At 54.5% G+C, this 16,499-nt stretch overlaps 1 protein-coding gene across 1 annotated transcript; it reads left to right on the top strand.

Moving 5' to 3' along the window:
• The first annotated feature begins 15 nt into the window (after positions 1–15).
• LOC121448048 (arf-GAP with coiled-coil, ANK repeat and PH domain-containing protein 3) lies at positions 16–14,445 on the top strand. Its single transcript, XM_041651655.1, has 24 exons — positions 16–216; positions 3,833–3,890; positions 4,314–4,433; positions 4,644–4,697; positions 5,755–5,813; positions 6,301–6,484; positions 6,816–6,860; positions 6,946–7,041; positions 7,143–7,217; positions 7,936–7,947; positions 8,643–8,755; positions 8,845–8,896; positions 9,107–9,207; positions 9,280–9,391; positions 9,635–9,843; positions 9,930–9,999; positions 10,109–10,203; positions 10,279–10,481; positions 10,714–10,821; positions 12,037–12,135; positions 12,222–12,442; positions 12,574–12,683; positions 12,762–12,872; positions 12,966–14,445. Exons 1-24 carry the CDS (start codon positions 170–172, stop codon positions 13,111–13,113), a joined length of 2,502 nt encoding a protein of 833 aa, XP_041507589.1. The 5' UTR covers positions 16–169; the 3' UTR covers positions 13,114–14,445.
• The last annotated feature ends 2,054 nt before the right edge of the window (positions 14,446–16,499 follow it).

The following is a 16,499-nucleotide window of genomic DNA, read 5'->3' as shown; positions in this document are numbered from 1 at the left end:
CTCCCCGGCGGTGACAGGCGGGGCGGGGCAGCGGCGCGCCGGCCTCATTCCGAGGCGGGCGGGCGGGCGGGCGCGGAGCGCTGCGCGGGCGCGACGGACCGTCCACCGGCCGGGGATGCCGCTCGACGCGTCGTGGTCCTCGGTTCAGTGAGCGCCGCTCGCCGCAGCCATGACGGTAGAGTTCGAGGAATGCATCAAGGACTCGCCGCGCTTTAGGTGTGCTGTGGGCCTGGGATAGGGCACGGTCAGGGATGGGTAGCCGCCTTTGTGCCGGGGGCGGGGAAGGGATGCCCAGCATCGTGACCGGTCCGAGTCCACCTGGACGGAGCAGAAGACCTGGCCTGGATAAACCTGCCGGAGCCGGAGTCGCGGTCCCCAAGCCGCGCAGCTCCGCCTCCGGCCTCGGGGGACCGGAACAAAAGACGCCCCTGTCTGTGCTGATCACCTCCCGCGCGGGGGGTGAGTGCTCGGACTGCCTTGGGCAGCCGTGTACCGCCGGGCATTTGCGTTCAGTGCCACCTCTAGAACTGTCCACTCTCCTTTGTGTTTGTGCTTTCGTATGTCACTAGTACTGAGCTCCCCGTGGGCCCTGTAGTCCAGTTCTGGCTAGGATTGTCTAGAGCCCTGCTTCGCCTGTCCCTGGTTTCTGTCTTGGCCCATATGTCCAGAGCAGTGTATGGGTGCAGCCAGCTGGAGCAATCAGAGCCTGAGATGGACACCCTGGTGAAAGTGAAGAAGGGTGGTATGAGTGACCCGGGCTCCTGGAGGGGTGGGGGTTGTGGGGACGAGGAAGTCAGGCTTAGGTGGGAGGGTATGGACCTTGTTCACTTATGAGTTTGTTTCTTTTATTGTTCCTGGACATACAGTCGTGCACGTCTGTGTGAACCACATGGCCACACAGATATACATCTGTTTCATTGGTTGACATTTGGCAAACAGTAATGGAGTACCTCCTGTGTGTCGTTTGAAATTGTATACCTTCATGAGGTCCCCTACCTCTGTGTGTGCATATATACAGGGGAACATGTTCTGCCACTCTGCCCCTCCTTTGAGGAGGTGCCAGACCATGCACATGGATGTGTAGGTGAGCTGCAACACGGGGTTGGTGCGCTTGATGCATGCACATAGAGGGTGCACACATGTATGTGCGTGTGCCACCTCTCTGTGGATTCACGAACCATGTTTGCCATGCAGCTGTGTGTTTTAACATGGGTGCACATGCCCATGCACATGTGTTCACCGTGTCCGTGGAACACACATGTCTGTGTGCCCAGTGCTACTACATGCGTGCATGCATGCATATTTACGTATAAATATGTATGTGTGCCTTTGCACATATGTGCTTGACCACATTTGTACATGCAGTTCAGCTCTTTTCAAAACCACCGTGCAAGAGAGTCAACAAGAAACACCTCAAGAGCCTTGGCGCATTGGTTAGCCAAGAGTGTCCGCTGACTGTAGGCAGGGAACTTGAAGCAATCTTCATCTCTGCGTTCCTATTTTCTATCCCTGAATGATCGAGTGACTCAGATACCCCACAATCCTGTATCCAGGCCTGATAGGAAGCATGGCCAAGGCCTCAGTGTCAGGCACTTGGCCTCAGCTGAAGCCCCCTGACCCCTTTCTGAGAAGCTCTGGCTCCACTCTGCCTTGTGGAGGGGTTTGGGCCTTAGCAGAAATCCATTCACTTCTGGGCCTTCTCTGCTATAGCCAGCCAGTTGGACTTGTGGGCTGCAGTAGGTGTGGCAGCTGGCTAGGCTTAACATCGCTTCTTTTGGTGCATGTGTAGGGGGTGTTGTGGGAGATGACTTTCTGGACTTTGGTTCTGGTGCCATGGAAACCTGGCTTGGTGGTTTTGGGTGGGCTGTGATTTGAGGGATTTGAAGAGTACCTTGTCTACTCTAAGGTGTTACTAAGGTTATAACTTGATCTTTCTGGCCAAGAACCTTTAGGTAGGGCAGGGTGCGCCTGGCAGAAGGATGTGGAAGTGAGGTGAAGCCTAGACCCTAACCTGGAAATGGTGGGAATTTTGTTTTGGGGCTCTTAGCCTAGGATAAGGGCTTATGACAGCAGCCTTAGGAATGTCTCATAGTCCCTGAAGCTGTGGGTGGGGGTGCAGGGGAGCCCCGGAAGAGAAGCCGCCCAGCCTTGGTTGCAAGCCCTGCCCTGGGTGGGGCTTCAAGCGCTGAGTCATGGCTTTGGTGAGGGGGCTCCTCCCCAACCTCCATGCTGAGGAAGTCCCTGGCTGGCCAGACAGGCATAGGGCAGGAGGAGGATGCCTCAGGTCCTTGGCTGAGCAAGGGAGTGCTGAGAGACTCCTAGGACAGAGTGCTGGCTCCCTGAGCCTCTGCTAAGTGCCCACCATGTTCCCACGTCCCTGGGAGTACATATGTCAGCTCCTGGTGCAGCTCCTCCCAGTTCCTGGCTCCCTGGCCAGCTGCAATTCTCCATGCAGCTGTCTGGGCTGTCGGGCCTGCTTGGGGGTGTCCTGAATTGTGCTCTCCTATGCAGATAGTTACATCTGTGTTCTGGGAACTTCTGACTCCCATAGTAGCCAGCCTTCTGGACCAGAGCCTCCTGTAGTGGCCTGTGTTAGGCTCATAGCTAAAGGGCATTTTCCTTAAGCAGGGCAGGCCATGGGGTATCCTTTGGAGGCATGCTGCCAACGATTTAATCAGCTGCTGCAGCTCTATTCTTGCCTCTTCTCTGCTTTAGGATTCATGGTGCCTTGTCCCCCAAGAAGGGATGAGGCTGATGGCCAGACCCTTTGAGGGTTCTAATTGAGGCCACACTGAATTATGTCCTGTGTGTTTCTCAAGCCCTTTACTCAGGAGAAACCCTAGAACAGATCTTTCTCCTTATCCTTCTAGAGAGTAGGGCAGAAAGGGGTAAGGAGCTGCAAAACTATATGGCTATATGTCCCCTCTGGTAGCCCACCCCAAGTCAGTGGTCTGTCTAAACCCTTGGCCTGTTATGTTCCCACACAGGCCAGAAGGGCGTAGCTCACCAGCTGAGCTGATTGTTTGAGGTGGGGACTGCTGGGAGCCTGCCCTTATTTCCTTATTTCCTGTTCCCAAGTTGGAGTTTTTTTTTTTGGGGGGGGGGGGTCATGTGACTGGTCCATCTGTCTTTGGCTTCCGGGATTCTCCCTGGCTTCTCCTGGTGATGTCACCATTAACTCCTCCCTCCCCAGGGCATATCTTTTTTATCAGGCTGGATTGGTGGGAATGGGTTCTAAAGAACCTCTCCTGCTGGCTGAACTGAGCTAGATGGAGTCTTGAGGTTGAGGGAGATGGAAGGCCTGTCCCTTGCTGGTTTGAGGAGTTGTCCTTTAGCTGTTGGTTCAGAACCAGCCTTCCTTAGTGTCATTTAGCTGCAGGCCAAAGTGGCCTGGAGCTGGGCCGAAGAAGTGAGGGGACAGACTCTTTTCAGTTGAGGAGGGGCTGGCTATCCAAGTGGTATCCAAGTTCAACTCTGAGCCCCCCAGAGAGGACTGTCATGGGCACCAACATCACAGCTATGCTTGCTTACTATAGGGTGTGTGTGTGTGTGTGTGTGTGTGTGTGTGTGTGTGAGAGAGAGAGAGAGAGAGAGAGAGAGAGAGAGAGAAGCGCATGATAGCCCATGTGATATGGCTAGGTGGCTTCAGCCTATCTGGTGGACTCTGGGTAGCTCCAAAGTATTGGACCTGGGTCCCAGTTCTGTCCATCAGGCAGGTGCTTGCCCCTCTCAGTCTCAGTTTCCTGGAGCCCCCTTCTGGCAGCAAAATCCCTGGGGAGACGCAACAGGAGATGAAACTCCAGTTGACCTAACTGCCCAATTCTTGTTGTAGGGCAACCATTGATGAGGTAGAAACTGATGTGGTTGAGATCGAAGCTAAACTGGACAAGGTAAGAGACAGACCTGGTGGTCCATAAAGGGCCCAGCATTATTGGCCCACTTCAAGCCCAGTCTATATATCTGCCTATGTTGGAGATGCGTATTGGTTGGGATACAGCTGCTGTCCTTGCTGTGCCTAGTGTGACTGGGGTAGGGGCCAAGGATAAGGAAGGGAAGGGGAAAAGGAGCAAGCATCACAGCTGGGGAGGCAGGGGCTATGTGCTGCCTGGCCCTCTGACCCTGTGGGGCCATACTCTAGCCCTGTATGCTCTGCTGTGGTTTCTTCAGTCCAGAGCTGAGGCTCAGCGGGCAGCTATGTCTGGATGCTAATGGGCCTGAACTGAATTTTGGCTGCCCATGGCTGGAAGTGTATCCTGTATGGCCTGGCCTTGTGGCCTCAAGCCCTCATCCTGCCCACTCTGTCCCACTTGCAGCTGGTCAAACTGTGCAGCGGTATGATCGAAGCTGGCAAGGCTTATGTTACCACCAACAGGCTCTTCGTGAGCGGCGTCCGAGACCTGTCCCTGCAGTGCCAGGGTGACACCGTCATTTCGGTGAGGGGCCAAGGTGGGGCTGGGGGAGGGGAGGAAGCCCCCCAAAGGGTGTCTGGATCACGAACACTGGGTGTCTGCACTCTGCTTCGGTACACCTAACCCGTGGGCAGGGAGGAGTCTTTATGGACTTGGAGATGCTACATATACGGCTTAGTATGGCCTCAGCCCCACTGCTCACCTCAGTGTGGTCTTCCCCATGCTTTTCTTCAGGAATGCCTGCAGAGGTTTGGAGACAGCCTACAGGAGATGGTCAACTATCACACGGTGAGCTCCAAGGGGCAGGTGGGGTCTCCGCTTCCATCTGAGTTCACACCTCACTTCTTCTCCTGAAGACCCTACCTAGACCAGAGCAAAGCTGACTGGCTCTCAGGGAGTTGAACTGGTGGCCCTGAGTGAGAAAGGCTATGTTCCGCTCCTTTAATCTAAGGAAATCGTAGCCACTCCAAGTCTATGAGTCACTGCAATGTGAGGGATATTTCCAGGGGAACTGCCCTGTCTTTGGCTGTGGCTAGACTAAATCCTGGGGCAGAGGAGACAGCACACAGCTCAAACCTGAGGGCAGCAGTGTCTTGAGGTGAGGAAACCTTGGAAGTTTCTTCTCTCTCCAAAGCTGGGCAGAGCTTACCCCTGGCCCTGATCCAACTTATTTCTGGGTGCCAGCCTCACTGCCTTCCAGGCAGTAGACTCATAAAGCCCCAGTACTGATGTGAATAGACAAAAAGAACAGGCCAAGTGTCAGTGGAGTCGGGGTAAACCATGGCCTGGGAGTCAGAGTCTCAGACTAAACAGGGGTTCCTACTTGGCCAGACCAGGGAAAGCTCAGACATAAACCAGCTTGGGATGGCTCATCCTTGCAGCTGCTAGTCTGTCTGTCTACCCCTGGCTTGGCTCATCCCTCCTCCCTGTGGGTCAGGGGTATGTATGGAGGGTTACCAGCAGTCAGCTACCACCTTCCCCAGGCCAGGACCTACTGGAACTCTCTGCTCTGACTGAGTCCTTCTTGCTGATAGCAGTGGGCCTGAAGTAGCCCATGCAGATGGTGAGGGTGGAGTTTAGAGGCCTGCCTGCCATCATATTGACCTCCAGACTGGCGAAGAGCCAGGTGGAAAGATGAGCAGGTGGCTACAGCTGTTACCCCTGGCTCCCAAGAGGCCCCCCTGGTACATGACAAGCTCCGTAGCTAGTGTCCTTTGTAGAGGGCGCTGGGGCCCAGAAAGAGATGGGCAGGGATCCCAGTTCTCACCTGGTAGGGGACTGGACTTTGTCTTTATCCTGTCAGTCAACAGTGACCCTAATAACCCCCACCCTGCCTCCATCCCAGATCCTGTTTGACCAGGCCCAGAGGTCGGTGCGGCAGCAGCTCCACAACTTTGTCAAAGAGTGAGTGACCAGAGCCACCAGCCAAACTCCTAGCCCTATAGCCAAGCGCCATGGTGGATGCTGAATTCCATATTCCATCTTCCGGATAAAATAAGAAGGGCAGCAGGTCCTTGGCCGAGGCTTCAGGCTGTGAGAGGGCTTTGTAGGAGGTTCAGCCTACAGGGGCAAAGGCTAGGAGATGGGGCAGACGGGATAGGGTGGAGGAAGCAGTTTATCCTCGTACCCTAGGCTGACATTTGCCACATGGGTCTGGAGGCAGGGATAAGCTTGGGGTCTAGGCTGTGTCAGGATGTAGAGTAAACTTGTGAAGGTTTGGAGGTCCTAGGTCGGAGAAGAGGGAGGAAAAAATAAGACAGAGTCCCGGATAGGGAGTTAAGAAAAAAGATCCTTCTCAGGAGCCAGTGGGGGTCCCAGGATATCTGAAATTTACTGTGCATTCACTCTCATTCTGACCTGATTCTTGGCACCCGTATCGGCTGGCACCTAGGGATGTGCGCAAGTTCAAAGAGACAAAGAAGCAGTTTGACAAAGTGCGGGAGGACATGGAGTTGTCCTTGGTGAGGAATGCCCAAGCCCCAAGGCACCGGCCCCATGAAGTAGAGGAGGCCACAGGTGCCCTCACTCTCACCCGGAAGTGCTTCCGCCACTTGGCGTTGGACTACGTGCTCCAGGTTAGCTGTGGGGCAACAGAGGTGTATCTTCTCCCATGGGTAGGGATGATGTCCTGCAAAGGCCTGGAGGCAGGGTAAGCAGTAGGGGGTGGATGCCTTGACCTTATACAGGAAGCCTCTAGGGATATGAGCAAGGATGATGATTCTTGGTTTCATCCAGATGCGACCTCATATTCAGACAAGGGGAAAGACTGGACCCAGGGGAGGATGGAGCTAATAACATACAGAGACCTAAAAACTATCTGGGGGTCTTAGAACTATAAGCAGTCCAGATAGATGACCATGGGCTTCTGGGCTCTAACACCTCGTCTGCTTGCTCTTCCTCTGGCAGATCAACGTCCTCCAGGCCAAGAAGAAGTTTGAGATCTTAGATTCTGTGAGTGTGTGTGTGGGGAGGTACCCATGGGCAAGGTTTGAACGACGGGATCCGGGCCTCACTTGGGCTCTGCTCTCACCCACAGATGCTGTCTTTTATGCATGCCCAGTACAGTTTCTTCCAGCAGGGATACAGTCTTCTCCACCAGCTGGACCCCTACATGAAGAAGCTGGCAGCCGAGGTGAGCCTACACGAGTGACTTGGGGTCTGAGCTTTCGGGGGGGCTCCTGGTTCAGGTCTTGGGAAGGGGTCTACTGCCTTCCTGTGATGCCCTCCCCACAGCTGGACCAGCTTGTGATCGACTCTGCCGTTGAGAAGCGTGAGATGGAACGCAAGCATGCTGCCATTCAGCAACGGGTGAGGCACTGCAGCCCTGTCTCCCTGAGCAGGGCATTACTCCCTCGTCACCACTCCACAGCTCTGACCTGGGTCTCCAGTAGATACATCCACCAACTCCACCCCTCGTCCCAAGACTGTCCATTTATTACCCAGTAGGCCTTTAACAATTGCTGTCTTAGTCTGCAGCAGAGGGAGGGGCGCCGTCTTTAAGCTGGGGAAAGCCCAGCTTACCCAGACTGACCAGCACCTCCCTACAAAGATGTCTGCTGCAGGCTGACTCTCTGATAGACTGAGTCTGATATATGTATGGAAGGGCCAGAGCTGGGACCTGGAACTTCACTCCTTAGAACAGTGGTTCTCAACCTTCCTCGTGTTTATGGCTCACTCTCAACCACAAAGTTATTTTGTTGCTACTTCGTAACTGTAATTTTGCTACTGTTGTAAACTGTAATGTAAATATCTGATAAGCAGGATATACAACCTCCAAAGGGGTAATGACCCACAGATTGAGAACCACTGCCTTAGAGGCTGTGGGTACCCCTATAACTAATCATGGGTTCCTTCTGGAGCCTTTGCTCAACTGCTGGACAGTGGTCCCATCCATCATCCCCCCACCCCCGGGCAGAGATTGGCTGCAGGTGGGATAAAAGAGCCTGGCAGTGTTGGGGAACAGCGTCATCATTCACTGGATCTCCCTTTTTCTTCTCTTTTCCCCTTCCTCCTGCTTGGACCTCAGACACTGCTGCAGGTAAGAGAGTTGCACTCTGGGATAGACTCATGGAGCTATTCAGATGCTCTCTTTCTGGGGTCTTTTAACACTGAGTACACCTCCCCATCTCAGTGCTCCTGCTGCCCTTTGGGAGGAGCCTGTAGGCCAGCTAGTTGGTAGCACCAGCAAGATGAATCTGGCCAGTCCTCCTACAGGAGTGGTGGCAGTGTGTCTTCCTTCCCCTGCTCAGGCCGAGAGCAGGTGGTAAGGCCTTCTTCCCTCTACTGGCCTGGCCTGGCAGACAACAGGACACACAGGACACCCAAGGCTCTCTACTGGCCTGGCCTGGCAGACAGCAGGACACACAGGACACCCAAGGCTCTCTGGCTTCTGAATGGAGCTCTGTCAGGCAGCTGGAGAAGGCCCAGCTGGCGAAGTGCATGAAACACTCAGGATGGGGTTGGGGGTAGACAGGGAGTGCAGTTTCCTTCCTGATCATAGCCTGCTTGTTTCTGCAAGCCTAGTCGTGGGGGCCGGAGTACTCGGGACCAGCTGTGAACACAAGGGATCTTCCCATAGGGTCTTTAGACAAAGGGCCTTGCTTGGTCAGGAAATTGTGGCGGGCAGAGGTTCCCCAAGCATGTGCCTCACCTTAGCTTTACTTTGGGGGATGCCTGAGAGGGGGTGGGACCCTTCAAGGATGGGCACTGCCCGAGGGCCAGCTCTACCCTTAGGACTTTTCCTACGATGAGCCAAAAGTGGAGTTTGATGTGGATGCACCAAGTGGCGTGGTAATGGAGGGCTACCTCTTTAAGAGAGCCAGCAATGCCTTCAAGACGTGGAACCGGTAAGGACCCCTCTCAGGCAGGGCTGAGGGTGGAGTAGCCATGGAGCTAGCTCTGCCTAACCGCTTGTCTCCCCTTTTTCTTCACCTAGACGATGGTTCTCCATTCAGAACAGCCAGCTGGTCTACCAGAAGAAACTCAAGGTGTGCTGGGGGACAGGGCCACCCTTGGCCAGACTCCTTCCCATCTAGACTATGGGTTGGGCTCCTTAGTGGATGTTGGCACAGGGCTGAGGACCCAGACAGGCACCAAAGTGCAAAAGATCAGGGGAGCAGGGAGTTAGAAACACACTGCTTGAGTCTAAGATAAAGGAGAAGGTGGACATGAGAGTAGTAAGCTTGTACCGCCGACAGGATGCGCTGACTGTGGTGGTTGACGACCTGCGTCTATGCTCCGTGAAGCCGTGTGAGGACATTGAGCGGAGGTTCTGCTTTGAAGTTGTGTCGCCTACCAAGTGAGGAAGCCCAGTCCCGGGAAGGGTCGGGGAAAGCCCTGCTTACCCAGGCTGACCAGCTTCTCCCTGTAGGAGCTGTATGCTACAGGCTGACTCTGAGAAGCTGAGACAGGCTTGGGTTCAAGCTGTGCAGGCCAGCATTGCCTCTGCCTACCGGGAAAGTCCAGACAGCTGCTATAGTGAGGTGCGCTGCTTCTCTCCTCCCACCTGTGCCTATCTGTGTGTCCCCAGAACAGTCCTGTAGGCTACGTTCATGCCTGTGCAGCTAGTGTGTGCATGTGTGCATGTGCAGTGTTTGCACATGTACACTCATGCAGAATTGTGTTTGAGGGGCCCCAGTCTATGCTGACTCTTCTTAACTGGGGTTCTTCTGGGGAGTTGAGACAAGCTCCTGAAGGGCTGAGTGGCTCCTCCCACCATTCACCAGAGGCTGGACCGCACAGCATCACCGTCAACAAGCAGCATTGATTCCACCACGGACTCTCGGGAACGTGGAGTCAAGGGCGAGAGCGTGCTACAGCGTGTTCAGAGCGTGGCTGGCAACAGCCAGTGTGGCGACTGTGGCCAGCCAGACCCTCGCTGGGCCAGCATCAACCTGGGTGTGCTGCTCTGTATTGAGTGCTCCGGCATCCACAGGTAGTCCTTCTCGACTCTGGCTAGACAGGGCTGACTGAGGTTCTGGATAGTCATGCCTCTGTCCATCTCTATCCCTTTCTTTCCAGGAGCTTGGGTGTTCACTGCTCTAAGGTACGGTCCCTGACACTGGATTCCTGGGAGCCAGAGCTGCTAAAGGTACGTGAAAGGGCTCCTGAAGATGAAGCCCACTGGAGCCCTAGAGAGGCAGGGGTGGGATCTAGGTCTTTGAACTTGGACTAACATCCACATACACTGCATCCCACAGCTGATGTGTGAGCTTGGAAATAGTACCATGAACCAGATCTATGAGGCCCAGTGTGAGGGCCCAGGCATTAGAAAACCCACAGCCAGCAGTTCCAGGTAAGGTGGGGACAGCCAGCTCGGCCATGGGAGCCCCAGCCTATGGATGCTGTCTCATGTTCACCTCTGGTCCAGACAGGACAAAGAGGCATGGATTAAGGACAAATATGTTGAAAAGAAGTTTCTGAGGAAGCTGACCTCTGCACCAACCCGAGAAGCCCCAAGACGCTGGAGGGCACAGAAGTGCCAGCGCCCTCAAAGCTCCCCCCACGCCCCTACTACCCGCCGCAAGGTCCGGCTTGAGCCTGTCCTGCCCTCCATCGCTGCTTTGTCCTCAGGTGGGAGGGCTGCCAGCAGCTGCACCTGAGCTCGTGTACTTGGGCAGGTTTGGGAACAGGCTCGATGCAGCCCTGGGAGGAGCCACCAACCCTCTATTACAGTGGGGTTGGGTAGGCTGGAGGCAGGGCTTTATAGGAGCACCTCGGAGCTCTGACTGACTCTAAATAACCCGAGGCCTTCCCATCCCAGGTCTCTGTTTCTCCATCTGAACATGTGCCTTGTTTCCTGCAGCTGGCACTGTGGAGCGCAAGTTCCGCCGAGACTCCCTCTTCTGCCCAGATGAGCTGGACTCCCTCTTCTCCTACTTTGATGCAGGGGCTGCTGGGGCTGGTCCACGCAGTGAGTGCTGGGACAGATTCCCTTCCCATGTTCTCTGTGTCCCTCAAGAGCCACACCCCAGTTGAGGCTCCTCTGGAGTGTGGACAATGTGAATGATACCTGCTTAAGAACCTGAAGAAGAGACTGGGACAGGGTGGTGATGCCACAGAAGGGTTAAGACTGGAAAAATATCCAAAGGGTCTAGAGAGCAGTTCTCAACCTGTGGGTCTTTTTTTTTTAAAAAAAAGATTTACTTATTTATTATGTATACAACACTCTGCCTACATGTAAGCCAGAGGAGGGCGCCAGATCTCATTACAGATGGTTGTGAGCCACCATGTGGTTGCTGGGAATTGAACTCAGGTCCTCTGGAAGAGCAGCTAGTGCTCTTAACCACTGAGCCATCTCTCCAGCCCCCGCAACCTGTGGGTCTTGACCCCTTTTTGGGGTTGCATATCAGATATCCTGCATATAAGATATTTACATTACAATGCATAACAGTAGCAAAATTACAATTATGAAATAGCAACAAGATAATTCTATGGTTGGGGATCCCTACAATATGAGGAATTGTATTAAAGGGTTGCAACATTAGGAAAGTTGAGAACCATTGGGCTGGAGTTATCTTGACCACCAACCTAGGCCTGAGAACACAACTGACAAGAGTACCATGTGGAAGCCAGGAATGATGGTTTATACCTATAATCCTAGCACGCACAGACAGAGGCAGGAGGATTGTAATGAATCCAAGGCCATACTATGCTACATAGTGAGTTCAAGGTCAGCCTGGGTACGTTTGTAAGACTCAGGAAAAATAGTGTGAAGTGTGGGGTCTATGCACACAGATGTGAATGTAGGTAGGGAACAATTTTGTCCCTGCACGAATGAGATTGAATGATGACAGCAGATGGCGCTGTAGTACTGGCTGTAAGCCAGGCTCTCGGGCTCCTTCCTTTGCTGCCCGATCTGTGACTTCAGGGTGAAGACCTTAAAGCCTAGAGGGTTGGGAGGGGGCACTCGGGGTTGTACTGGACATAGAGGGCTCCCCCTGTCCCTCTGAGCTATTGTTTGGTTTCCTTTCCTTTCAGCCTGGGCAATATCCCCTGGTGTTCCCTAGTAAGGGCTAGTCCTGCTCCTGAAGGGGAGAATCCACTGAAGGGCGGGTCGGGCTCCAGCTTTCTTCCCGTGTTCTGGGACCGCCCCAGTGCTAAAGATTCCCTTCCTGTGGTCCTGCAGGTCTAAGCAGTGACAGTGGTCTTGGAGGCAGCTCTGATGGCAGTTCAGATGTCCTGGCCTTCGGCACAGGTTCTGTGGTGGACAGTGTCACCGAGGAAGGTAGGTGTGTGTCTCCCTGTCTCCATATAGCCCATCATCCTAGCACCTTTGAGAGTCTCAGCTCCCTATCCTGTGCCCTCCCGCAGAGGGTGCTGAGTCTGAGGAGTCCAACAGTGAGGCAGATGGAGACTCGGAGGCCTGGAGCCTGGCAGATGTGCGTGAACTGCACCCTGGGCTACTGGCACACCAAGCAGCACGGACTCGCGATCTCCCTGCACTGGCTGCAGCACTGGCCCACGGAGCTGAAGTCAACTGGGCTGATGCAGCAGATGAGGGCAAGACGCCACTGGTACAAGCTGTGTTAGGGGTGAGCACAGGCGGGCGTCTGCACACAAGACTGCATGCCTACACGTGCATTCTGTTGTTCTAGAGACAGGCTTGGTCCTGTTTTGGGGGTGCTCATGGCAGGAGGTCAGTGTGATTTCCCTGGATCCCTAGGGTTCCTTGATTGTCTGCGAGTTCCTTCTGCAAAACGGGGCTGATGTGAACCAAAGAGACAGCCTTGGTCGGGCACCCTTGCACCATGCTACACTCTTGGGCCGCACTGGGTGAGTTCCATGGGTCTCTCTCGTGCTACCAGTATCCCCTCGCCTTGGGGCCTTCTCAATAAGCTCCTCTACCCTCAGCCAGGTCTGTCTATTCCTGAAGCGGGGGGCTGACCAGCATGCCCTGGACCAGGAGCAGCAGGATCCGCTGACCATCGCAATTCAAGCGGCGAACGCTGACATTGTCACACTGTGAGTCGGGCAGGGTCCTGGGGATGTAGTCACTGTCAAAGGGACACCGACTACGTGGGGACAGAGTCACCTCACACTGTTCCCCACCCCCAGACTCCGCCTGGCCCGCATGGCTGAGGAGATGAGAGAAGCTGAGGCGGCCCCTGGCCAGCCAGGCCCCCTGCCAGGAAGCAGTCCTACCGAGCTGCAGTACCGCAGGTGCATCCAGGAGTTCATTGGCCTCCACTTGGAGGAAAGCTAGGGCCTGGCAGGCCGGGCAGCTGAGGGACCCCTACTTTGACCCCAGCCTACCCGGCCCAGAAGTCCTGCATGTCCCTGAAGACCCTAGCCCCTCATCTAGCCACAGCCCTGCCTGTGACAACTGTGGGCCCATCCCTACAGCCCAGTACCTTGGCATTTCTGGAGTCCCCACTTTCCTGCTCGTCCCTCCTTCTGGCAACTTTAATGCTCAGCCAGAGGACAGGGACCCAAGCACTGAATTTTTTGAAGCCCCACTTTTGGGGGATGGGGTGCTGCATCATCTGTTGCCCCTCATCTCACCTGGGGAACCTCTGTCTTCAGGTGGTCCTTTCTTCAGGGGTCTGGGCTGTCCATGGGACAAACCACTCTTGAGGTCCACGTCACCTTATACCCCTCTGCCCTCAGGGCCTAGTTCACCTTGTGCCCCTATGTTTACTGCCCCAGAACACTGACCTGCTAGCTAGGTCCTTCCTATATACCCCCAGAGCCCTCCCTCCAGCCTGGGGCTGGTGGCTGGCCACCAGCACCTTCCCTGGCAGGAGTTGGCAGCCCACCCAGGGAATCAACCTGAGTACCTCGCTCAGTGACCCCAGCATCCAGGTCGGGCTTTGACGGTGCTGGGAGGTGGAACTTTGGCCCAGGCCTTCCACCCAGGCTGGACGCAGGCGTCCCAAGGCCACGTGGCTGGCCACTTGGGTCCTGGTGCCTGAGGGCCTAACTCCATCCCTGCCTTCTCCAGAGGCACTGTCTGGTTTACCTGGGCCAGAGCCCACGCCTAACTAAAGCAACTGGCACTTTCCACCGTGTGCCCAATGTCCTTTGTTACTGACTGAGAGGATTTTCTACAGCGACCTCATTCTGACTTTGTCTGCGTCTTTTTTTCTGTGGACTCTCAAGGACCATCCTGATCCCAGCTCTTCCTGCGGCTGGAGAGTCCCACATAGATGTCCCCTGCCCCGCCCCCAAGCTTCAGTCCTTGGGCTGGGCCTCTGATAAGTCCAGTGGTCCCTTCTTTGGGGGGCCCACCAATGCCTTCAATTTCCTTTTCTCTGGAGGAGTTCCAGGATAGAGGCTGGGCCCTTCTGCATACTATGGAGCCCTTGGCTAGGTCACTATGCAAATACTGCCCTGGGAGCATCCATGGGCAGTAAGGTAGGCACTGGATCAGGGCCTCTGACTCCCTTGCTTGATGGCTGCGGCCCTAAAGAGCAGAATCGGCTTCTTCCTCCTGCTTGAGCTCTGCCCACCACCTACCCTGCCACCTCCGGGCTGGCAGGATCCCACTTCCTTCCTGCTCTGATCACTCTCACTTAATAAACCTCTGCCGCTTGCATCCACTGCCTGCTCATTGCTGTATCAAGCCTTGCTTGGCTCTTTCTCAGCTGAAGGTTTGTCTGGGAGCAGCCTGAAGCGGAGTCCCAACGTTGCCCCTTCCCAAGAGGATATAACCCAGCCACCAGGGGCCTGGTGCTTTGGGAAAAACTGACACCTGACATCCTTAGCCCCTGTTCCCTGGCCTCTCCTCTCTGTCCTTCTCTGAATTAGACTGTGTCCCCGATCTGCCCCCAGTGTCCCTCACTGCAGTGTGTTTGCTGTGCTCCGTTTCAAGGCGGCATTGAGTTAGACTCTGAGGTTTGCAGCTCACTCTGACGTAGGTGACTGGGGAGACACATCTATGCATAAGACAGTAGAGGGAACGGCTGACATTACTGTAGAGCAGTCCAAGGTCAGTGGGTGTCTTGGTTTGGATTTACCTTTATTCCTGCTTACCTATAGGCTACCTTAAAACCAGTACAGGCTCTGTCTGATATGCGTATATACATATATACACACACATTCATATACACATGTGTATGTATGTGTGTATATATGTATGTATATAGACATGTGTCAGAAACACGCACAGACAAATGTGACAACCAAATAGATTGCACTGTGTAGAAGTACCTCTACACTCATGCCCATATCCAGAGTCCAGGAGTCTAGAGAGGGGATACTACTCAGCCATGTCTTGGGATCCCCTTCAACCCAATAGGCCACTGTCTGGTGGGATAGGTGGGTAGAGAGTCCCTGGTGTGTTGGATATACTTGGTTTCTGCATGGGTCAGATGGTACTGCTTTCTGGATCCTCAAATGGCTAGTCTGGTACACTCTGGGCAACTAGGGAGCTCACTGCTACTACAGCTCCCAACATTAGACCGAGGGATCAGATAGCTCTGTTGGGGTTACTTCAGTTGTCAAGATCTCAAGATAGTGCCAGGGATGGTGGTGCATGCCTTTAATCCCAGAACTTGGGGGGCAGAGGTAGGGGAATCTCGGAGTTTGAGGCCAGTCTGGTCTACATATCTCATTCCAGGACTACACAGAGAAACTCTGTCTCAAAAATCAAACAGGCAGCGGTGGCACACTCCTTTAATCCTAGCACTTGGGAGGCAGAGGCAGGTGGATCTAGGGTTCGAGGCCAGCTTGGTCTATACGGAGGAGCAAGTATCAGGATAGCCAGGGCTAGAGAGAAATCGTCTCTCGAAAAACAAACAAAATCTCAAGGGCCTGGAATTTAGCCAAATTCTTACACTGAAACTTCCCCCAAAGACCCTGAGAGCATCTCTGTGGGGTTATGTCCTTCTGGGCCTCTGGCATCATCCCCTGAAGCTTGGGGTGGAGGTCTCTGGCTGGCCTCTGATATGGTGTGGGACTGCCTGAAGCAGTATTGACTCCCAGCTAGGACAGGTTCCCCCAGCAGAGCCAATGAAAACCCAGTAGCAGCCGGGCAAGGGCAGTGACATCCAGTAGCAGCTCCAGCAGGGACAAGACAGATACGCTGAACCACAGTCTCCAGAGGCTGCCCATGGCACAACGGCTGTGGAACCTATGGGCAGATGGGCAGTAAGTCCAGCAGGACCTCCTGTATCCCACCTATACACAGGAATGTGGAGCGGACTGCCTCTACCCAGCCCTCGTCCTGTGTCTCTCTAACCATTCAGAGTATACTGTTGCTTCATCCACAATATGGTATTTAAGCTCCTGATAGAGAATGTTCACCTTGGCCACACTGCTTCAAGGGTAGCAGAGGTATAAGGAGGTTGGCAGAAGAGAGGCAGGATGTGTCCCTGGGGGGTGCACCCACCTCCGGCTCTTGCTCTAGCCTTAGCTCCATGGGTCTCTTACTCTCTGAGCACAGCACAGCACAGCACAGCACAGGGACTTGCAGAGCTACACGCTCCCTGCTTCAGCACCAGCCCCACATGCTCCGTGAGACTCACAGTGGACTTGGCTGAAGGTTACCTGGAGGTTCCTGCAAAGAATCTGTACAAAGACACCACAGGGCAGGGCACCCTGACTTCTCTTAGGACTGGAAAGGGAGGGGACCAGTGGCCATCCTGTAGG

The sequence above is a fragment of the Microtus oregoni genome, unplaced genomic scaffold (assembly GCF_018167655.1).
Source record: "Microtus oregoni isolate MIOR12 unplaced genomic scaffold, Mior012 000005F_ref0000423, whole genome shotgun sequence".
Classification (NCBI taxonomy): domain Eukaryota; kingdom Metazoa; phylum Chordata; class Mammalia; order Rodentia; family Cricetidae; genus Microtus; species Microtus oregoni.
Note: the sequence above shows the minus strand (reverse complement) of the source record. Positions and strands in the feature narration are given on the sequence as shown.

Excerpts from the sequence above, each read along its gene's own strand:
- LOC121448048 (XM_041651655.1), top strand. The coding sequence starts at position 170 with ATGACGGTAGAGTTCGAGGAATGCATCAAGGACTCGCCGCGCTTTAG. Across the intron at positions 8,897-9,106 it reads TCTACCAGAAGAAACTCAAG|GATGCGCTGACTGTGGTGGT; the intron begins GTGTGCTGGGGG and ends TACCGCCGACAG. Across the intron at positions 9,392-9,634 it reads CAGACAGCTGCTATAGTGAG|AGGCTGGACCGCACAGCATC; the intron begins GTGCGCTGCTTC and ends ACCATTCACCAG.